The 24,429-nt window shown below is 42.0% G+C and overlaps 1 protein-coding gene across 1 annotated transcript; it reads right to left on the bottom strand.

Annotated features, from left to right (window-relative positions):
• Positions 1-951: 951 nt before the first annotated feature.
• DDX21 (DExD-box helicase 21) lies at positions 952-24,411 on the bottom strand. The gene is made up of 17 exons (XM_040362192.1): positions 24,267-24,411; positions 21,653-21,784; positions 21,370-21,570; positions 19,940-20,113; positions 19,761-19,836; positions 18,517-18,695; positions 17,279-17,396; positions 15,812-15,997; positions 13,699-13,844; positions 12,510-12,659; positions 10,026-10,187; positions 9,709-9,828; positions 9,516-9,589; positions 7,613-7,772; positions 5,275-5,409; positions 4,383-4,427; positions 952-1,321 (listed from the first exon to the last, which is right to left on the bottom strand). Exons 1-17 carry the CDS (start codon positions 24,318-24,320, stop codon positions 1,124-1,126), a joined length of 2,310 nt encoding a protein of 769 aa, XP_040218126.1. The 5' UTR covers positions 24,321-24,411; the 3' UTR covers positions 952-1,123.
• Positions 24,412-24,429: the final 18 nt, after the last annotated feature.

Consider the following 24,429-nt stretch of genomic DNA (forward strand, 5'->3'; position numbering starts at 1 on the left):
AAGCAAAGGATGACTATGAGGGAGAAAAGGGTCCATTACCTTTAGACACTAGCACAAAACCGCGGACTCCCAGTGTGGGGTAGGATTGTGAAAAAGAAGCACCTGAGGGAGTGTCCTCTACCTTCCTAGTGCCGTGACCCCTTGATAAAATTTCCAAAGTTGTGGGGACCCCTAACAGTAAAATTATTTTTATAGCATGGGTTAGCACCCAAGGCAAGACAAGTAATTTGTGCCCCTAACCCACAGACATTTAGTACTCCCCGAGTACCTTCCACTCATACAATATTAAAACCCCTTATGGTACATTTTAGACTGTGCCACTTTGTTCTCCTTCCTTTCCTTTTGCTCCGTCTCTTATTTTAATTTCTTGTTTTTTTCCCCCATCCCTCTCTCTAGCAGTCTTTTGTTCTTTCTCCCTTTTTCTTCGTTCCTCCCCCTTCCATGTATCCTCCATTTTTATTCCTTCCATTACTCCTTGGTGGGGGGGAATGGGATGAGTGGTTCTGATCAGCCAACTTAAATGCTCTTGATCAAGGTTATCTGCTAAACTGAGAACTGTAGTGGGGACTTTTAATGGCAACTCTAATCACAGTTAGCGTTACTCACAGTCTCCGGCTTCACTGTCTCCAGCACTGTGGTGTCGCGCAGCAGTGACACCTATGCCGAAATCAGGAGATGGGGTCTTATTCAGCCCCTCCCACTTCACATCCATCACTAACCTCTAGTTTCAGCCCCCCAGCCATGCCGTGAACTGAATTGGCGGCTGAAGTGGGCAACCACAGGCTCCAAGAACAGCCCAGCTGGGCAACCGAGAAAAGGCTGGGAGATGTAAGCTTCAGGAACAGCCCAGGATTCGGTGACCCCTGGCAAATCATCATTGGTCCCAACCCCCAGATTGAGAACCACTGCTCTAAATACTTTGCCAGCAAGAATTAAGAAAAACTAAAGAAATTCCATTAATAAACTTTTATTAAGGGGCGATGTGATACAGCTTAGACAGCATAAAATGCAAGCAGCGTTGTTAACATTTGATAACAGAAATACAAAAAAAGTAGGGCAGTGCTGGTCCTCATGAATATTGAAGTTAAAAAATAATAAATTTAGTTCAAATTCACTGAGTGTCCTAACTCCTCCTTCCAAAACCTCCTCGTCTGCCTCTGCCTCCCCTATTTCCGCCTCTGTTTGATGAATTCCTGTTGCGTCTGTCAAATGGTCTGCCACCTCTACCACGTGGACCTTCTTGGTCTCTCCTTGATTCTTGAAGCGCTGGAAGCTCAGTTGCCACAGAAAGCTGCCAACGCCTTGAATCTTTCCAAGAATCCTAAAATGCAGAAATCAAGGTTTATTTAAATGTACAATTTTATGTATCCGTTTTATAAAGCTAAAAAATATAACAAATGTATCCCAGTCTTCAACAGTACACACACACACACACACACACACAGCACTGTTAAACTACATCTAAAAATTGTTTCTCCCCCCCCCCCCCAAAGAAATGGTCAGTTCAAAAAAAGCACAGACTGGAGATACCGATGAAAAGACTAACTGGCTTGTAATGGTGAAGTGACAAAATAATAAAAATTAATTCGAAGATCACCTAAAAGCAAAAAGATTGGTGTGACTAAAGTAGTTATGGTTTCAAAACCTTAAAGTGGAGGTTCACCCTATAAAAAAATTCTAACACTTCATCCAGCCCAGTTGTGCATATAAAATGACACTGACTTTTTTTTCTTAGATATCGTTTAGCCGTGGAATTCACCGCGGCTTCCGGGTAGGGAATCCTGCGGGAGTGGGCGTTCCTATCGACATGCCAATTGATTGACATGCTAAACGACGGCGCACACAGCGCGTCACGACTTCCCGAAGGAAGCTCGGGTCGGCTCAATTCGGCGCCGGTGCGCAGGCACCGAATAGAGCCGACCCGAGCTTCCTTCGGGAACTCGTGACGTGCTGTGTGCGCCGTCGTTTAGCATGTCAATGGGAACGCCCACTCCCGCGGGATTCCCTACCCGGAAGCCGCGGTGAATTCCACGGCTAAACGATATCTACGAAAAAAAATAAAAATAAAAAAAGTCAGTGTCATTTTATATGCACAACTGGGCTGGATGCAGTGTTAGAATTTATTTATAGGGTGAACCTCCAACTTTAAGTGGATCTGTCAGTTTTATGCAGCAAGATGGTACAAAGAGCATAAATGATCTGTTTTAGACCCCTTTCACATTGACAGCGCTCGTGGCTACACATTGGTTGGCGAATCTATCTGGTGAATGTCTTCTCCAAGGGGTACTGCAAACCTTTTCCATGGTGGCCCATCTTTCTAAAGGCTGGATATTCCAACTTTTCATCACTTATGAACTCACTATTGGGAAGTTTTTCTTTGGACTCACCTACGTGTTTTAAAATGTTTGTGTTTGATGAACACTGCGATTTATATTATTTATATATCAGGTGCTAGTTATTGGTTTATATACATTTATAGCACTGTCACTTTTGCACAACCATAGTATTTCCACACGTTACATATGCTAGTCATTGGTTTTGTTGTATTTTTTGTACTGTCCCTTTAATTTGTGTATACATTTACATTTATTTAGTGCCGCACGTTACCTATTTGTCTTACAACAGTGCCTTGGAAAATTATTCATATCCCTCGAAATTTTCCACATTGTCATGTTACAACAAAAAACAAAACATATTTGATTGGGATTTTATGTGATGGACCAACACAAAGTGGCACAAATTGTGAAGTGGAAGGAATTTTTTTTTTTTTTTTTTTACAAATAAAGATCTGAAAAGTGTGGTGTGCATTTTTATTTCAGCCCCCTTAAATCCAATACCTTTAACTAAAATCTAGTGGAACCAATTGCCTTCAGAAGTCACCTAATTAGTAGAGTCCACCTGTGTGAAGTGTATTCTCAGTATAAATACAGCGGTTCTGTGAAGCCCTCAGAGGTTTGTTAAAGAACCTTAGTGAACAAACAGCATCATGAAGGCCAAAGGAACACCAGACAGGTCAGTGATAAAGTTGTGGAGAAATTTAAAGCAGGGTTAGGTCATTAAAAAAAATAACCCAAGGTTTGAACATCTCACGAAGCACTGTTCAATCCATCACCGAAAAGGGATAGAGTATGGAAAAACTGTAAACCTACCAAGACATGGCTGTCCACCTAAACTGCCAGGCAAGGAGAGCATTAAATCAGAGAAGCAGCCAAGAGGCCCATGGTAACTCTGGAGGAGCTGCAGAGATCCACAGCTCAGGTGGGAGAATCTGTCCACAGGACAACTATTAGTCGTGAACTCCACAAATCTGGTCTTTATCGAAGAGGGACAAGAAGAAAGCCATTGTTGAAATAAAGCCATAAGAAGTCCCATTTGCAGTCTGCGAGAAGCCATGTGGGGGATACAGCAAACATGTGGAATAAGGTGCTCTGATCAGTGTTTGAACTTTTTGGCCATAAAGCAAAACACTGTGTGGCAGAAAACTAACACTCCACGTCCCCTAAACACACCATCCCCACCGTGAAACATGGTGGTGGCATCATGTGGGGATGCCATTTTTTTTCAGCAGGGACAGGGAAGCTGGTCATTGTTGATGGGAAGATGGATGGAGCCAAATACAGGCAATCTTAGAAGAAAGCCTATTAGAGTCTGCAAAAGGCTCGAGACTGGGACAGAGGTTCACCTTCCAACAGGACAAAGACCCTAAACATACAGCCAGAGCTACAATGAAATGGTTTAGATCAAAGCATATTCATGTGTTAGAATGGCCCATTCAAAGTTAAGATTCTTAATTGGATTTAGGTCTGGGGCAAGACTTGAAAATTGCTGTTCACAGACGCTCTCCATCCAATCTGACAGAGCTTGAGCTATTTTGCAAAGAAAAATGGGCAAAAATGTCACTCTAGATGTGCAAAGCTGCTAGAGATATACTCAAAAAGACTTGCAGCTGTAATTGCAGTGAAAGGTGGTCCTCAAAAGTATTGTAAAAAAAAAAAAAAAATCTTGAAAACCATTGATCATCTTTCTTACACTTCACAATTATGTGCCACTTTGTGTTGGTCCATCACATAAAATACCAATCAAATATATTTACGTTTTTGGTTGCAAAATTACAAGATTTAAAGGGGTAAGAATACTTTTTCAAGACACTATCTATACATTTTTTATTTATTTTTTAAATCACAGGATGGGCTGTGAAAAATTACAAATTCTTTGATGGTGAAATCACATGTATTTTAACAGTGGGTGTTGCTATTTGCCTTAAGTTTTGCCTAAAGGATTTGGGGGGTGCAGGTTTCTAAACGGTTCTTGGAGCTTTGCTGCGTAAAACGGCTGATAACGAATAAATGTTTTCAATACCAGAAATCTATAGAACTACTTACTTGAAAAGTCTTTAAAGTGTCATCCTTAACATCAAAACAAACACCCTGTTAGAAAGAGAACATTATTAATTTGGTTACAAAGAAACAAGCAACAATGATTCTGATGAGCCTCATGTCATAGCTAGTCCTTATAGGGAGCACCTATTGAAATAAACTGTTTGGGTATCCTTTGTCTGTTCTGGGAATTGGTGCTCTTATGGGTAACTTTTGTCTGTTCTGGGAATTGGTGCTCTTAATGATATCTGTGATATGGCCCTCTAAACAGATCCACTTCCGTTGGGTGTAATTGAAGAGGCCAGGCATACTAAGCCATTTCTTACCTATGCGTTCTACACGAGCTGGGAGATCCTGCTGCACTGGAAGTCTCCTACGCCTTTGACTGAGTCTTCTTAGAGGAAGTCTATTGGCTCAGTTTTAACTCTTATATAAAAGACAACCTATGCAAGTCAGAATGGTCACAAGAAATTTGATAAGGTTTGATCAGTCAGGATTGACTGATCAAACATAGGATGCACCAGATGACACTTGATCTTTTCCCACCCTCTCCTTTATCCCCCCTCCCATGTACTCTCCCGTTTCCCTTACCTCTTCATCTCCCTTGCTCTGTTCTTAAGTCCTTTGCGCCCACCCCTCTGCCAGTTATTCTCCCAAAATAAGTCTGTGCTACCTGGTATGATGTGTGCTTGTACCAAGTTTTGTATTACCTTGAGAACGTTTGCAGCCTTCTACCATATATTACACTTGGCACTGCTCCTTACTCTGTTTTCTGTACCATTCATCTTGGAACATGACTATTTGATGTGAACCGTACTTTACTAAACAAACCGTGTTCTTTTGAAAAAAATAAACTGTTTGGGTAAACAGTATTTTAAATAATGTTTTATAATCTTACCATGTTATCTTTTAGGAGGCACATCCGGTAGATTTGGGAATCAATTTCTTCTCCCATTTGTTCTTTAATTGCACGCCAAACATAGCTCAAGGTATGGATGGCAACTGAAGTATTCAATACAACTGTGATATAGCCCTGCAATGCACAATATATATTTTAATAATTTGCAAAAGAGAAAAAAAAAAAAAAAAAAAAAAAGAAGTCCATTAGAATTCCAAGCTACCACTAATCTTAAAACTGCTCACAACCTCCTAACACCTATATAAAAAACTAACCTGAAGGATGCATATACTTTCCTATTTTCAGGGCACTAAAGTCTGGTCACGTGATCAGGTAGCTGCGTCACATGACTGGACCAGAGCTTTCTAAAATTAGGCAAGCATATGCATCTTTCTTCTATAGGTTAGTTAGTATAAGTGTTAGGAGTAGGGTGTGAGCAGTTTTAAGATTAGTTAGCGATAGCCCTGAATTCTGTTTTAAATTTGGCACAAACATGAATATTGAGGTTCTTTTTTTCCAGCAGTATCAATAGGAATTAAATTTGAATTATTAAGCTTGTCTGCCAAAAATGTTCTGGCCACTAAACCAGTCTGTATCTCACCATATAATGTGGTCAACTGCTTTTAGTTTTAAATTACTAACATGTGTACTAAAATATACACAGCAAATAATCAATTCCAAAATGATGCCAATTCTTTTAATGAAATAATTTTCCACAAGTACAAAAGAACCACCATATATTTCCAAATGAAAGAAACAAGGCCATGTAGGGCTCAGATTAACCTAGCCGTTACCTACACCTGAGTTATAACAACATATTGAAACATAAAAATCTCAAACTAAACAAAGGAAAACAAAAACATCCCCACCTCCCTCCCAGCTAGTCGACTCCATTAACAGCATGAGAGTTTAAATACATTCAATAGTGCATAGCATTAAAGTAGAAGTAAACTCATATCTCTGACTTTTACCTATAGGTAGTGTAAACACCTCCTAAACGTGCACAATTTAGGAGAAAATTACATAGCATATCAATGAATGAACCCAAAACAGGTCTGGTAAAAAATGACCAAGGTCTAAAGGCACCGGCACATAATAGAAAAAAAGTGTGAGTGAACAGGTGCCAAAACGAAAATAGAGAAAAGGGGGGAAAAAAAAAGGGGGGGGGGGGGGGGGGTTTGAACAAACGAGACAAAAAAAAAAAAGGCTTCATGTACATGGGACGTTGTTCAACCTCTCCTGAACGATTTAACTTAACAGCTAGAAACCGGCATCTAAAAACTGACATTTAGCCGTGTTTACATGCCGCGTTTGAAAAAAAAAAAAAAAATTATTTAATTTTTTTGGTTAAATGAAAAAAACGGATGTAAAACAAAATGCTGCTTAACGTGAGTTACCTTATTTAGCCGCTTGAAAGGCCTCTAAACACATTTTTTGGGGTTCCAGAAAAAGCCTCCAAACAACTGCCTATAAATGACCCTGTGTACATGTACGGATAAGATAAACAGAGGAGAGTTCAGGAGCAGTTAAAAAAAAAATGCCTAACTGCTCCTAAACATCCGTTTACCAGCAGCAGAGTACATGAGGCCTTAAAAGCCACGGGAGGATCACAAAGGGGAGGGAAAGGGAGTGGGAGAGTAAAATACCCACATTCTAAGATCTAGGCTCCCCAATTAATTAGGAACCACCCAGATAATATGGGGGTATTGTGGGGAGGGCATAAGACCAACAAGGGAACCAAATTTTTCAAAAATATGGTGAGGGTCATGGAGAATACTTGACATTTTCTCAATCATAAGGTCGGTCATTATGCGGCTCAGCACAGCGATCAAAACAGGTTTCTTCCAGGCTCTGGCAATGGCTCTATTCGCAGCAATAAACAGGTGGGTCGCCAGTTTGTTGGTACGACAATAGACCCTGAATCGGACAATGCAGCAAAGCCAACTTGGAGTATTTATGCACAGGTATATGGAATAATGTTTTAAGGGGTTAGAAGACCCTGGACCAGGGTTGCTATAGGATAGGTTAGCACTGGCTATACGGGCTGGAACCCAATACAACCTCAAGAGAACCTTGTAGGCAGCCTCCAATGTAGTAGTGTTAAAAGGAGTACTTTACAATGTAAGACCAGGCCTTACTCAACTGCCCAGGGTCAATGGATGTCACCAAATCATGTTCCCAATGAGACTTATAGAAGTTGGTAGCCAAATAGAGTGCGGCGAGGGAGTAATAGACCGGAGAGATGGAGTTTATTGACTGCAAACAACCCGTTACCCTGACATTATTGCATGTTCGATATCTCGGATTCTCAAAATGTGTTTTAAAAAAGTGTTCTTACATTTTCCATATTAAGAAGCGACCGTTGTTTCAAGGATGAAGCTCCAGAAATATGTGCTAAAGCTGCTGCAAGCGCATTTAATGCTCCCTTCTTTTCAATAAGTTCTTCTGCGTATACTTTAAAATGTTCAAGGACATCAACTGGGATGGATTCCAGTGACCTGTAAAAAGATCAGATCAGCATCAGTAAATGGTCACACAATATGTGCCCCTTCCAAACTTGCAGCCATTTTAAATCACTAATGGTTAAAAGTTCACCTTTTGGAAGAAAACAATAAATGCACATATATTTGCAGCTAAAAAGTGTCCATCTGCCATGGTGGCAGACATGACTTGTTTATTAATTCATAGATCTCTGAATAAATTAGTTGGCTGTGTGGGCAGAGCCACGCACAGAATCACAAATTCGAAGTGATAGTTGCTGTGTCCTGGTACAGGACTGCACCAATATGTAGAACACACAACCCCAGAAAAGTTGGGTACTCTGATCAAGAAAAACAGCAACCTACGGAGCCCAATTCCCGGACAGACTCACACTCCAATCGGACTCGATCGAGCGACTCTTGACTCCACGTTCCATGGGGCGCCCGTTATCTACCCTTTATCTTTATCTGACGGTAGCGTATGACACTGGGTCGACCCGCACACTTGAAAAATGGAAGGCTGATATACCTGACCTGGATGACAAAAAGTGGGAGGAATGTGTCTCCGTGTTCATCCCGTCACTTATAGCAGCTAGAGACAGGTTCATCCAGATCAAATTTCTACACAGGGCCTACTACACCCCTCAAAGGCTAGCTCGTATCTTCCCCCAGCGGGACCCCCTCTGCCCGCGCTGTGGGATCCACAAGGGCTCGTTTTGGCACATGGTGTGGTCCTGCCCCAGGATCCAGCCCTACTGGAGCCGGGTGGCCGAGGTCCTGAGCGCGGTGTCTGGGCTGCAGATCCCGGTGGAGCCCCTACTTCTCCTCCTGAGCCATTTGGAGGAGGTGCAGGGGGACAGGTACTCCAAGCTATTTTTTACTTTCTCCCTCTTCTATGCCAGGAGGGAAATCCTCAAGTGGAAGGCGGCAGATCCGCCTACGGTGGACTCTTGGACCCTGTCTATCAATAAAGTGCTCCCGCTGTACAGGATCACGTATGAGAGTAGACAGTGCCCGGCGAAGTTTGACAAGGTGTGGTCCGCGTGGATTGATGCCAGGGGCTAGAGGTGGTTCCAGGTTCGGCTGCTGAACTATTCATGTATAATAAAAGCTGCTCCTTATTGCCTTCTCCCCCCTCACCCTTCCACCCCCCCAGCCCCCCCCTTTCTGCGCTCTCTGGTCTACTGCTCCCCCTTCCTGTATGATCCTCAGAGGGGGGCGGGCATTGTTGAGGACCCCGGTACGTTTCCTATGGTACGGGTGGGGGTTTGGACATCCTGTTTTTGCACCCTGACATTGTGTAGTGGCTAGGGACTTGGACTCGCTATGAGCCCTACAGGCTCCCCCTGATATTTGTATTGTACTGTGCTTTTGTATACATGTGACAATGTAACCCTGCTTTTTTTGTCTCAATAAAACATCACTGTTAAAAAAAAAGAAAAACAGCAACCAGCTGTAGTAGTCCTCGACTCAGACTACTTCCCTCCAGTTCCTTTTTGTTGACCATCACGAACCAAGCCACAGGAGAGGGAAGGCCGGAGCAAGCATTCCCAATACCTAGTTTCATAAGTTTTATGTGAGCGATTAGAACACATTTAATTGCATATGGAAACAGAACAAAAAACACTATTATCCTCCGCTAAACCTCTACACTTTTTCATTTTGAATATCCAATAGTCGCCAACTGTAAGCCATATATTTACATTTCATGCTTTCCATTAATTCACCTGCAATAACGTTTAAAAAATAAATAAAAATTACTTTATTGCATCAGCACTGGAGGACTCGGCAACATTAAGTATGGATGGGATACCGACCCGCTTGAACTTGATACCCTAAGAGAAAGCAAATAGAATTATCAACTTTTTGCAAGACACATAAAGGGCACTACAATAAGCTTGGGGAGAACACTCCATTCCAAATACACACAAGCTCAAATATCAGTGTCGCATACCGTACTCCTCTCCACATTCGGAAGGCAATATCTGTCTCTGGGTTCATAAAGAGAAATACAAATTCCTGTGCGCCCAGCTCTACCCGTACGTCCTGAACGATGGACATATGCATCCGCTTCCTATGGACAGGACATGACAATTATAGCCTTAATATCTACAAGTTACAAAAAAAAAAAAAACTTCTTTGCAAGCAGCATTCCAGGTAAACCAGTTAATGAATATACCACAGTGACAATGGTTTAGAAACATTCGATTTACAAACCAGTAGCTGAAGAGAACAAGCTGAATAAAGTAAAACATACAAAAAGAGTCTTACCCTTGGTGCAGAATATAACACAACTAGATCAACTTCTGGAATGTCTAGACCTCGAGCAGCAACATTTGTTGCAACAAGAATTTCAAATGCTCCACTTCTAAAGCCTTTCAAGATGACTTCACGCTCCTTTTGTTGAAGGTCACCATGTAGAGCTTTGGCAGACTGCAAAAAAACACAGTTTGAAATATGTTAAAACACTTTACTGAATGCTTTAAAGTGGAATTTAAAGTTAGAACTTATTTTTTTTGGTTTAAAAACATACATGTCATACTTACCTGCTTTGTGCAGTGGTTTTGCACAGAACAGCCCAGATCCTCAAAGGCTTGGGTCCCTCGCCGGTGCTCCTGCCGAGTGCCTCCACAGCAATCACTTGCTTTGGGGGCACCCAAGCTGAGCCGCTGATAAGTGTGTCCATTCAGACACAAAGCTGTGGCTCTGCCCCACCCCTTTCTCACAGACTTTGATGGTCTCAGACAGTCAGGAGGGAGAGTCCCCAGGCTTCGTAGTTCTCGTGCAACCTCGCTGGATCAAAAGGGAAATCCGGTATTAGGGGGTCTGCTGCACTGGCGTAGGAAGGGGGGGGGCAGGGGGTGCTGTGGCCCCGGGCGCGACATTTAGGGGGGCGACTTTCCGTGCCTCCGGCTAATTTTAGTTTCCCGTGTCACCGAGACACGGGATGTCCGGAGCGGCCAGCGGCCACCATGTGTAATGTCCAGCGCCCTGTGATTGGGCATATGGGGGTCATGTGAGGAGTGGGGCTGGAAGTCCCGCCTCCGCACATGACCGCCATACGTCCAATCGCAGAGCGCCGGGAAAGTCTGAAAATGGCGACGGCAGGTATGGAAAATGTGAGCCGCCGGCGCCGTCTTCCCCTCCGCTCTGGTGCTCTGCTGTACGGCGCTGCCACTGTGTGGAGGCAGTTGCCGCATGGAGCGGGCGGATGGTGCTGGCGGCCGGCGGGGAAGAGAGTCGGGACTCCGTCCGACGGTCCGAAGCACTTCTGCACATCCAGTGCTGGGGTCCTGAGGAGAGTCCTGGAGAAGAGCAACACAGGTAAGGAGGATTCAGAGGATGGATTTCTACTGTAGGAGTTAGGTGGGTCAGTGTGTCAGTGTGTCAGTGCAGGGGTCAGTGTGTCAGTGCAGGGGTCAGTGTGTCAGTGCAGGGGTCAGTGTGTCAGTGCAGGGGTCAGTGTGTCAGTGCAGGGGTCAGTGTAGGGGTCAGTGTAGGTGTCAGGTGTCAGTGTAGGGGTCAGTGTCAGTGTCAGTGTAGGGGTCGGGGGTCAGTGCCATTACCATTACCAGTTGAACTTTCACTTATACACGATCGGCGGCTCTATAGCCTGCCAATTGTGTATATGTGCTGGCTGCGTGCCCCCCTACCCCCCTCCAGTACTGCCGCCACCCCCACTCCTGACCCCTCACCTTTAATCCCGGGATCCGCTGCCCCATCTGCGGCCCGGGACCGTCTCGGGAGGGTGTCAGGAGGTAACATGGGAGGGAGACCAGCATCTTCCTCCTTGCTGATCTCCCTCCAGGCTGTGAATGCAGAAGTGATGTGTATTACATCTGCATTCACCTGTCAGTCATCAGGCTGCTATAGCCAGAGAGACGAAGCAGATCTGTGCTTCATCAGCTTCTTTTGGGGTCCCCAGGTGACATTAGGGGTCCTAGAGACCCCCAATGTCTCCATAAAGAGGACCTGTCAGTGTACCTGTGCTATTATATAGGGGGATTTTTATCTCCCTATATAATAGCAATGACATCAAGTGTAAAAAAACACAAAAAAAGTTTAAAAAAAAAGCTCAAATGTTTAAGTCCCCCATGTTTATGCACATATAAACATGGATGTTTATATAAGGGGGGGGGGGGGGGGGAATTTTTTTTTTTGCCCCGGGCGCCCATAACTCTGGTTACGCCACTAGTCTGCTGCACACAAAAGATTTATTTTAATGCATAGAATGCATTAAAATAAAAGACCTTCTGCTTTTTAGAATCACTTTAAAAAAGGTATAGCAGTTTGTACATTACACTAGTCCAGCTTGGAACAATGTAGGTGTGTATGTACCATACCTGTGGGGTCCCCATGGAAATCATTAACAGGTACTGAAATCCATGGGCTTCTGAGTCTGGTGCCAAAGCTAGTGGAGATCATTGTAGTATTGTAGCGGTTTCGCCAAGATCGATTTCCCAATGTAAAAATGTCATACCACCTGAAATTCATCTTTAGGTATGCTGGGTTTATTTAAAAAATTTAATAAAAACCCTATATTCTATAGCTTTTTTTTTTTAACCAAGATTTTTTTTTATCATTAATATATAACACACACACACACACACACACACACACACACACACACACACACACACACACTTAAAAAAAAAAAAAAAAAAAAACTTGAAACTTAAAATTTTAAAAGTTTGCATTGACACCACACACCCAGTTAAAAAAAATTCCTGTTCCAAATGTCAAAAGAATACATACCTGTTTCAATGAGCAGTTGGTAGATAATTCCTGAGCTTCTATTTTGGAGTCACAGAAAACAATTGTTTTCCCATGACTTCCACTATAAACTTGGATAATGTCACCAAGGACAGCTGCCTTCTGGAATCTGTTACACTCAATGGCCAAATGCTGCAAAAAAAAAAAAAAAAAAAAAAAAAAAAGAAGAGTATTATTTTAAATGAACAGTTAGTCCCAGCTATGTATTTCACTGAGAACACACAGTTTTAAGAATAAGATAACATGACTTGTATGGGGCATCCGCATTTTTATTTATTCTGGTGCTCTAGTTTATATATTTTTTACTCCTGTCAACCTCCACCCTTCTGGAATATCACATACTCCAGGACACTGATCCAGGGACACACATTGGCTGGACAGATGTGCTGGCGGAGCATCATTTAGAGCCGACTGCAAGAACCCAGAAGAGATGACCAACTGAGGAACTGGCCCGTGGCAATGGATCACAGTTGGACAATGCTGAATATGCTGGACAGTTGAGTATGTCATCTGAGAACCCAGAATTACATGTAAGAGGGGAATAAAAAGGGGACTCCGCCAATAGCAAGGGCCTGGAAAAAGCCTTCCATTTCATTTGCGAAGTGAAGAGCATCCTTATGACCCTAATGGTCAATGAAAGGATGACCCGGTATTCTCCATCACTCCCGTGCAGAGTTTCTCAGGGTGTGGGCCCCATGGTGGTCTTTACTCTCTTCAAACTCTGCACCTGACCAGTTTGGGTATTCCCGATTAATCTCTTCTGCCTAGTTCTTCTTTATTTTCCACCTTGGTCGCACCCCGCCACCCCCCCCCCCCCCACTTATTTTTTGTTCTCTTTGCATTTTGTTCACCCATTTTCAAGTTAGACCGAGTCCGCACCCCAAACCCTTTTCAGCCCATGGGTCTTAGGACTCAGGCATCCAATGTTGACCCCCTGGCCCACACCAGAGTGTTATTGTTTGACAGTTCATATTCCTTTAAACACCCCATGTTATTCATGCACTTATTGCTTATATCCCGGTTATATTTCCTGCTTTGCATCTCAAAAAACATTGCACCAGATAAAAGGGACTCCGCATTCAGTAATGCCAACAAGCCAAATGACCACATCTATGCATTACCAGAAACCATAACCATTCTCAGAATAGAGAGAAAACAATGTTCTACTAACCTCAACAGTGATGGCAGCTCTCTGACTACGGTGTCCAACAAGGTCGATCTTTGAGAACTCCTTTTGCATGTATTTTTTGGCAACGTTGTACATCCAATCTGGACATGTTGCAGAAAATAGAAGAGTCTGTGGATTCTTTTCAGTATCTTCAAGACAGAAGAGAAAAAAAGAAAATTGCAATCAGCTGTCACATTTCTAAATCTACTTTAATGTTGTGGCTGGGATAACAGATAAAGCTACAGTGAGGAAAATAATGTCATCAGCTGATGATTTTGTTTGCCCACTTACAAACAAAAGGAAGGGTTTATAATTTTTATCATAGATGTATAAAGAATATCAACCAAAAAAAAAAACCCAATATACAAATGTTATTAATGGAGTTGTAGATCAGTGAGTAAAATAAGTCATTGATCCCCAAGCAAAACATGACTTAGTACTTGGTGGAGAAACCCTTATTGGCAAGCAGAGGTAAGATGTTTCTTGTAGTTGGTTACCAGGTTTGCACACATCTTAGGAGGGATATTGGTCCACTGTTCTTTACAGATCTTTTCGAAATCCTTATGGTTTCTTGGCTGTCGCTTGACAACTCGAAGTTTCAACTCCCTCCATAAATGTTTTATAGGATTAGGGTCTGGAAACTAGCTAGGCCACTCCATGACCTTGAGCCACTCCTTTATTGCCTTGGCGGTATGTTTTGGGTGACTGTCATGCTGGAAGACCCATCTTCAGTGCTCTCGCTGAGGGACGAAGGTTCTCATCCAGGATTTTACATTACATGGCCCCATCCATTGACCTCTCAAAGCGGCAAAGTCAGTCTTTACCTTCAACAGAGAAACAGCCCCAAAGGATAACGTTTCCACCTCTGTACTTGACTGTAGGGATAGTGTTCTTAGGGTCATAGTCAGCATTTTTCTTCTTTCAAACACAGTGAGTTGAGTTAATGCCAAAGAGCTCAATTTTGATCTCATCTGACCACAGCAAATTCTTCTCTGAATCATTTAGATGTTCATTGGCCAATTTCACACAGGTGTATACATGTGGCTTCTTGAGGGGGACCTTTCAGGCGCTGCAGGATTTCAATCCATGGCAGCGTATTGTGTTACCAATGGTTTACTTGGCACCTGTGGCCCAAACTGCCTTGAGATAATTCACAAGCTCCAGTGTAGTTCTGGGCTGATCCCTCACTTTTCTCATGATCATCCTTACCCCATGAGGCCAAACCTTGCATGGAGCTCCAGACCGAGGGCGATTTGATGGTTATTTTGTATTTTTTCCATTTGCAAATAAATCGCTCCAACAGTTGTCTCCTTCTCACCAAGCTTCTTGCTAATGGTCTTGTAGCCCATTCCAGCCTTGTGCAGGTCTACAATCTTGTCCCTGATGTCCTTTGACAGCTCTTTTATCTTCTTTATGGATTCTGTGGACAGGTGTCTTTTATACACACAAGTTGTACAGGACTAATCTCTGTACCACATAAGCACATACTTTAGCCAGTCCGTGGGAGCCAGAATTATTGGTAGGGGGATCAAATACTTATTTTACTTACTGAACTGCAACTCAATTTATAACATTTGTATCATGTGTTTTTTCTGAATTTTTGGTTGATATTCTGTCTCTCTCATTTAGAATATACCTATGACAACAATTATAGACCATTCATTTATTTGAAAGTGAGCAAACTTACAAAATCTGCAGAGGATCAAATTATTTTTTTTGCTGCTGTATGACAATATTGACTTTCACAAGATTCATCCCAACTCTCCCACTTTCCTACTGGCAGCGACCAAAGAAAAGGCTCAACATTTCCAGGAAAAGTTCCAATTTCATTTGATTAATGTCTCTGGATGGATTGGTCTATATTTCAACGTGCATTTTCCATCACAGTACGAGTACTGAGCTGAGTGGTCCAGATATTCATTACAGAATATCATACAAGTAAAACTATGCTTTCAGAAAGGTGAAGTGGGATAAATAAGCCAAAAGGGTTTCAAATTGGATGTTTAACTTTGAAGAGTCCATTTAGGTTTGGTCACAGGTACATGGTTAATAAAATTGTAAAACAGCCAAGTAAGCTTACCAAAAAAGTCTTTACATCACTATGTTTGACACTTACCAGATGAGTAACGGACAGATAAAATTTCTTCCACCTGTTCAGCAAACCCCATCTCCAACATCATATCCACCTCATCTAGCACCACATGTTTCAGTGCAGTGAAGTTCAATTTATAATTCTGGATAAGGTCCCGTACACGACCAGGTGTCCCAACAAGTATGTCAATTCCAGTTCTTATAGCCAATACTGTATAAAGACAGGGAAGAAGTACATTAGTAATATACAAACCAGCACTTACTATAATGTCCAACATAGTGTTGTGATTGCAAGGGCAGAACAGGGGAATGCCTTTGTAAACAAAACATTCCCCTATTCTGCCTAGTGATACATTCACCGATGACCGTTCCCCATGATCGTTAATGGTCATCAGTGATGTGTCATGTGTAACCACACCCCCCTAACAGCAAGAATCACTTTCTAGGCAACACTTAACCCCTGCATCGCCACCTAGTGTTTAACCCCTTCACTGCCATTTTTTACAGTAACCAGTGCATTTTTATAGCACTGATCACTGTAAAAATGACAGTGGTCCCAAACACGTCGTGTCCGCCATAATGTGGCAGTCACGATAAAAAACACTGCCATAACTAGTAAAAAAATAAATAATAAAAAAAAAAAAGTCCCCTATTTTGTAGAAGCTATAAAAAAATAAATAAATAAACTTTTGCGCAAACCAAACGCTTATTGCAATTTTTTTACCAAAAATATGTAGAATATGCATCGGCATAAACTGTGGAAAAAAAAATGTTTTTATATATTTTTTGGGGATATTTATTATAGCATTTTTCTTCAAAATTTGTGCTTTTTTTTTGTTTATAGCGCAAAAAATAAAAATCGCAGAGGTGATCAAATACCACCAAAAGAAAGCTCCATTTGTGGAAAAAAAAAAAAAAAAAACAATTTTGTTTGGGAGCCATGCCGCACAATTGTCTGTTAAAGTGACGCAGTGTCGAATCGCAAAAAGTGGCCTGGTCTTTGACCACCAAAATGGTCCGGGGCTGAAGCGGTTAAAGTGGACCTATAATAAAAAGGTTAGCAAGCCGTATTAACTGCCAGTGGACCCTTTACAGTATATATAGACTTAATTAAACCCAGTAACCAGCTCAAGAAAATGCAGATAAGACCCAATCAGACCTAGTGATTTAAAACGCTTTTTTTATTTTGCACATTTTCTGTGTGACAAAAAGGGCAACCCATCAATTTCAATGAGCTGTCCTATGCTTGACAAGTAGCTTATGCAGCTTTTTGCCGGGTTTGTCACACGTGGCATAACACTTGTTTACTTCACACATCTGGGCTGCCTCTAACAATTAATGGTCTGCTCATGTTATCTCCATAAAACCATTTGCAAGGAATTCATTCAATAAGATGGTGGGAATGGATGGATATGATCAGCACAGCTACAGTCACTGGTGGCACTCTTACATTTCAGGAATAGGCGTGTTGAAATGTCAAATAAGTACTCACATTGCTGCTGATAGGGACTTCCACCATAGAAGCAACATGTCTTTAGCTTTTTAGATATGCAGCGAATTTCATTCATAATCTGAATTGCCAGCTCTCTAGTAGGAGTTAGGATCAGCACCTAAGGATGTGAAAAAACATTTTAGAGTACATACCAACACAGAAATACAGTGAGGGGAAAAAAGTATTCGATCCCCTGCCGATTTTGTATGTTTGCCCACTGACAAAGAATTTATCAGTCTATAACTTTAGTTATTTAGTTGGTAGGTTTATTTTAACAGCGAGAGATAGAATAAAAAAAATGTATATATATATTTGCATTTTAATGAGTGAAATAAGTATTTAATCCCCTATCAAATCATCAAGATTTCTGGCTCTTAGGTGTCTTCTCCACAGGCCACGAGCTGAGATTAGAAGAACTCTCTTAAAGGGAGTGCTCCTAACCTCAGCTTGTTACCTGTATAAAAGACAGCTGTCCACAGAAGCAATCAGATTCCAATATGGCCCAATATCCACCATGGCCAAGACCAAGGATGTCAGGGACAAGATTGTAGACCTACACAAAGCTGGAATGGGTTACAAGACCAATCGTCAAGCAGCTTGGTGAGAGGGTGACAACAGTTGGTGTAATTATTCGCAAATGAAAAAAAAAAAAAAAAAAAAGAAGAAAAAAAAAGAGAAACACAATATCTGTCAATCTCCCTCGTTCTGGGGCTCCATGCAAGATCTCACCTCGTGGAGTTTTAATGATCATGAGAATCAACCCAGAACTACACAGGAGAAGAATCTTGTCAATGATCTCAAGGCAGCTGGGACCATAGTCCCCAAGAAAACAAATTGGCAACACACTACGCCGTGAAGGACTGAAATCTTGCAGCGTCCGCAAGATCTCCCTGCTCAAGAAAGCACATGTACAGGCCTGTCTGAAACTTGCTAATGAACATCTGAATGATTCAGAGAACTGGGTGAAAGTGTTGTGGTCAGATGAGATCAAAATCAAGCTCCTTGGAGGAGGAAGGAGGAAGAAGAAAAAAAAAAGAAAAAAAAAAAAAGAAGAAGAGAGAAGGGAGGAGGGCAATATGCCCCATATATAAAATATATATTATAAAAAAAATAAGCAAACTGCCAAGTCCAAAACTTACTACACCATACAAACCCCAATAATTAGGATTTGTCCCTTTATAAACATCACACAGGTCAAATATTTCTCATTACTATGAAAATAATTGCAAATTTCATACCCTCGGTGGGCGTCCTTGTGCCAGCGGCGCTTTATCTAGGATTAGCTTCTCAATTAAAGGAATGGCAAAACAGAAGGTTTTTCCAGTGCCAGTACGAGCCTGGACAACAACATCTTTCCCACTGTAGGCAGTGTGGAAGGTTTTCGTTTGTATGGGGAACAGGTAAGACACTCCTTTGGCTATAAAAAAAAAAAAAAAAAAAAAAAAAAAACATTAAAATTAAGAAACTTACTAAAATCACCCCAAACATCAGCATTTTTCTTTTATTATAGGAAGATAGGGCCAACATTCTCACTTTATTATTAGAATCAGAGATAACAAAACATCAAGGCTGCAATAGTTGTTCCTCTGGCCATCTGGGAGGATTAAAGAGTTGGTAAAAGGCTCAATTTTTATTTATTTTTTTAATTTAAAATGACATACGTCATACTTACCAGCTCTGTGCAATGGTTTTACTCAGAGCAGACCGGAGAAGAGGATGCTGTTTTTTTTTTAAAGCCTCTGAACTTTGCTCTATTATTCAGAGGCATTAAAAAAAAAAAAAAAAAAAACAGACAGCAGTAGGTCTCTCAAGCAATAAGGAGTCAGAAACCTGGAATAGCAACCCCTATCGTGCAAATTTCTGGATCGCGGTCAGACTTAAGTATGGAGGGTGGGTGTTGAGTAGCTGCATACCAAAAGTAGTCCCCCCCCCCCCCTTCATGCATAAAGAGAGGGGGCCACACCCCTTCAGTCTTTACTGCATACTAAAAGTATTTTTTCCCCCCTGAAGAGAGAGAGGGGGAGACACACCCCTCAGTTTTTTTCCAGCCACTTTGAGCAAACAAAGACAGTTGCCCAAATACAGTGTGACATAAAATGCTGCAACAACCGTCATTTTATTCCCTAGGGTCTCTGCAAAAACAAAAATATAATATAATAATAATGTTTGGGAGTTCCAAGTAAATTTTGAGCAGCTGCCTTTCAGAGAAGGGGCTGCAATTTTCTCAAGGCATGCACAATGTTCTGACTGAGGTGGGGGAGGAACAGCGATGAGGGTACAATCTCAACAAAGCGCACAATGTAAAAATGCAAAAGGTGCGACTCCTGTCTAATTCTTGAGCCAGAATGCCTTGGATGAAAATATATTCTTGTTGGTCACAGAACTTAAGATGGTGGCTGGACATCAGGATAGACTATATGCACTGCCATGTCAGAAGAGTGAATGATGTTTAGAAATCAAAATCACAAATTAAACATTTTACCTTGTAGATTAGCAATAGTTTCTTGGGAAATTGGAAATTTAGAAAAATCACCCTCAATTTTCTCCATGTTAATTTCCTGGGGGGAAAAAAAAAAACACAAGCTTGCATTAATTTTTAGTTCTACTAAATGGTATTACATACACTATACTTTTCAATGTTTTGTGAAATATTTCACATACCTCCTCTTCCTCTGCTTTAGATTCCTCCACTTCCTCCGCTTTAGATTCCTCAATTATCCCATTTGTTTCAGGCTCAATCTTTCTTTTCTTAGCTGCAGGAATGTCACTGTCTTCACTGCCAACAATTTCCTTTACTTTCTTTGAACTTTTCTTTTTTTTCTTTTTCTTGTCACTCTAATACAGAAAAAAAAATGAATTATACTCTTCTCCGTGACAGACCTGCAAACAATCCCTAGCTAAGGCAACAGACATTGGGGGAGATTTACCAAAACCGGTGCAGCTGTGTATAGTAACCAATCGGCTTGCAGGCTTTAGGCCTCATGTACACTGGTTGATATAAAAACGCCAGTAGCATCAGCTGTAGAACGAGTTTTGCAGCAGCATTTTTTTAAGTTTTTATTTAGCAAAACTATACACCAGGGTTTGACAAATTTGCTTGGAATCACTGAGCTTGTGCGCAGAAGCATACGTGAGTAGCGCCGGCATATGAAAGCGGTGTTCAAACCACACATGCGAGGTATCGCTGCGATCGGTAGAGCAATAATTCTAGCCCTAGACCTCCAACTCAAAAAATCCAACCTGTAGAATTTTTTAAACATCGCCTATCGAGATTTTTAAGGGTAGAAGTTTGACGCCATGCCACGAGCGGGCGCAATGTTTAAGCGTGACATGTTGGGTATCATTTTACTCGGCGTAACATTATCTTTCACAATATATAAAAAAAAATGGGCAACATCTATTGTTGTCTTATTTTTTAATTAAAAAAAGTGATTTCTTTCCAAAAAAAATGCGCTTGTAAGACCGCTGCGCAAATACGGTGTGACAAAAAGTATTGCAATGACTGCCATTGTATTCCCTAGGATGTCTGCTAAAAAAAAAAATATATAATGTTTGGGGGTTCTGATTAATTTTCTAGCAAAAAAATTGTGATTTTTACATGAAGGAGAGAAATGCCAGAATAGGCACGGTGGGCAAGTGGTTAAAAGAGAAGATGAGGGCATTTTCCGACATTGCACTTATCCTTTAAGAAGCACAGCTAGATCATTTACTTGCCCCCACTTGTTAATGGACAGTGAAGGAGAAGCAGAAGAATGATAATCTCATCTATTTGCTCTCTCCACCTGTTATGCTCTTGGTCAGCACAAGTGCACTCCAGCATGTTCAACTGGTTCTCTTCCCTCTCCGTGTCTGAGCTCTGCTGTGCAGAGGAGGTATAAAACCTCAAACCAAGCCAAAATTTAGCTACTGAAAAATGTTTGCATGTTAACACATTAAAGGTTTAATAACGGCACTATTTTATGTTTTACTTATATATGCCTGGAGTTTAGAATTAAAGTGGGAATGTCCCTCCCAGAAAAGGACACAGAACATCTGATATGATATCAGAGAAGAAAACATGCTAATGGATGCATAGAAGAAGCATTTATTACTTGTTCTTCATTGATCTCAGGTTCAGCTGCATCTTGCTGCATTTCAGATTCTTCCAGATCCTTTTTTTGTTTTTTCTTTTTTACTTTCTTTGGTGTTGGAGCGTCCGAGTTGTCCAGCTCCTCACTACACTGCTCAGCTGCTTCAAAAGAACTCTCATTTTCCGCAAGCTTCTTCTTTTTCTTCTTCAGTTTCGGTGTCTTCTGTCATGTGGAGAAATGTACACAATTTAGGGAAGGCTTACAATATTTACAATAAGTCAGATACATAGGATTAAACAAGTACCTGATCATTGTTATTTAAATCTTCGTTCACCAGGCCGTTGAGTTCGGTGGCTTGCTCAAAATCAAGTTCTTCTGTGTCCCCATTTTGGATTTTCCTCTTGATCTTCTTGGGTGTGGGAGTTTTAGAGTGTTTCTGGAAATTAATAGAAGACTGGGTCAAGGAAACACCACTGTGATGAACGGTTATCTGAGAAGCACATTACAATAGGCAATGTGGTACATATAAAGAAATATAGCAATGTGGTAACACCTGCATCCTATTTGCACTGGTGTGAACCCAGCCTTAAGAATCATCAACCCTGTCCTCAGGGCCCACTAACAGGCCAGGTTTGAAGGTTTTCCTTTATCTTGCACAGGTACTTTACATCAGAGTCAATTTCTTGATATTTTGGACAGCTATTTTATCTAAGGGAAATTCCCAGAACATGGCCTGTTGGGGGTAGATGAGGACAGGGTTGAGAACCACTGCTTTACACCACATCCAAGATAACAGCGGCCAGCAGCAGTCTCAGGTCTTTTGTATGTCTACACATGAGAGGCTTTTATGGCTAAATAATAAGCATAAAACACGTTAATGTCAGATATAATCTTACAGTATGATTTTTGTTGACATGGTCTGGCGACAGGGTCTCTTTAAAGTGGTTGTAAACCCACTTTTTGGACGTCTACCTATAGGAAAGCCTAGAATAAGGCTTACCTATAAGTAGTGGAAATATCTCCTAAACATGCACCTTTAGGAGATACTTCACTTGTAGTCCGCCGAAAATTGCAACGGCGCATGCGCGGGGAAGAAACAAAACTAAGTGCCGTTTCTTCCATAGCCTGTGCCATGAATTGCAGCTCCCATGCGGGAGTGACGTCACACAGCTCCGGCGAATCACAGAGCTGGTTTTTCTCCCCCTCCTCTCCTCAGCACCGTCATAGCAACTGTGGTCACCCAGCCGTGACAGCTTATGGCTTCACGGCTGGGTGCGCACTGCGCGAGTCACACCGCGCTCTGCTATTGGCCAGCCGATCTTCTGGGACCTGTGTTGTGTCCCATAAGATCGCTGACAGGGAGGGGCCATCAGGGGCGAGAGGAGGAAGAGGGACACTAAAAATAAGGCCCCCCCCCAAAAAAATTACATGCTAAATGTGGCATGTATGGGGGCGAGGAGTGCTTAAAGCAGCTCAGTGCAAAACCCAACTGCACAGCAGAGGTAAGCATTACATTTTATTTTTTTTTAAAACCCCTGATTCTTTACAACCCCTTTAATGCTGCCTTTGGCACCCCGAGCAGGGATACAGACAAGTATTTGACACTTTACTGTGTGTTTATTTCAAGTCCGTCACTGAAAAGTACTAGTTAGTGCAACTAAAAAGATTTTTTTTTTACGTTTTGGATAAAGTGGAGAAGGATTAGGTGCCTGTCGGATTTTTATTGCTGTCCACCCGTTGGGGAGATTCACCCTATTAATCCTGTTTACCATTATTGAAAAAGAAAATCTCAAGTTCTGGGTTATCGCTAGAACAGGAATTGAGGGGGGGGGGGGATCTTAAAATAGGAACACTAATTCTAGTGACAACCAGGGATTCCCTCACATTGGAGGATTGTGACTCACTTCCTGTTTTGGCTATGGAACAGGAAGTCAAAGTAAATTTCCACAATCGGACACATTCTACTATGCATTTTTTTTTTTTTTTTAGTGAGGCTCCAGTTTTGCAGAGACACACTACAGTCCATTTAACATGGTTTCCTGTGGGTCACGTTCACACTTGTGCATTTTATGGAAAGGGACAGGGACCAGCAGGTTGTGTTTTTGGTTCTATAGACTTCAATGGATCAAAAACGTGTATTGAAAAAATGCACCTGGAACACGCATCAACTGCATCCTCCAGAGGTGGGAACCAGGCCTAAAATGGTCCCTCTGCAGTGTTACACCATAATGTGTTAGTATGCAATGCATACTAGCACATTGTGGCAGACCTGTCAAATGGAGCCCTCCAACAAAATGCTGTCCCCGCTGCAGGCACTGCCATCTTTACCTGGTCTTCCTTATGGATTTGCACCATCTGGGCCTCGACGTCACTGCGGTGTGCATGCGCAGTGACGTCATCAGTTTCTGCTGACGTTAAGATCTCCTAAACCGTACAAGTTTAGGAGATATTCCATGTATCTACAGGAAGCCTTAATAAAAAAGCTTACCTGTAGATACAGATGAGACGTCAGGCACAGCCAGTCATTATATATATATATATATATATATATATATATATACATATATACATATATACATATATACACATACATACATATACACACACACAGCTTAGTATACAGATACAGCAGTGATCATCTACTGAGCCAGCCTGACACCACCGATCACTCCCAGCAGGGGATCGGACTCCGCCATGTGTGTACATTATGTTCCTGTAGAACTACAAATCCCAGTATTGCCCCTCCATGTATTGCTAGTGATTATATGAGCCCCATATACAGCCCAGCTGTGACTGCGGACAGCGATCACACGTGTCTACACAGCGCTGTTTACATGCTGCTCCCCTCCCCCCACCAGGCCGTGCCCTGATATAAGTCACACATGGCGCCCCCCCACACCTCGCCCGTCACCTCCTACCTTATGTTTGCCGACTCCGCTCTCCATTTCTTCGTTTAGAATTATTCCGGGCATCGATGGACTGCTCTAAAAGTTCCGCACCCGAGAGACTGGGGATCAACAGCTGGCCACGCTACGAGAGGCAGCGTGAAAAGGGAAGAGGAAGTGACGTCAATCCACCTAG

Source organism: Rana temporaria, chromosome 8 (genome assembly GCF_905171775.1).
Source record: "Rana temporaria chromosome 8, aRanTem1.1, whole genome shotgun sequence".
Taxonomy (NCBI): Eukaryota; Metazoa; Chordata; class Amphibia; order Anura; family Ranidae; genus Rana; species Rana temporaria.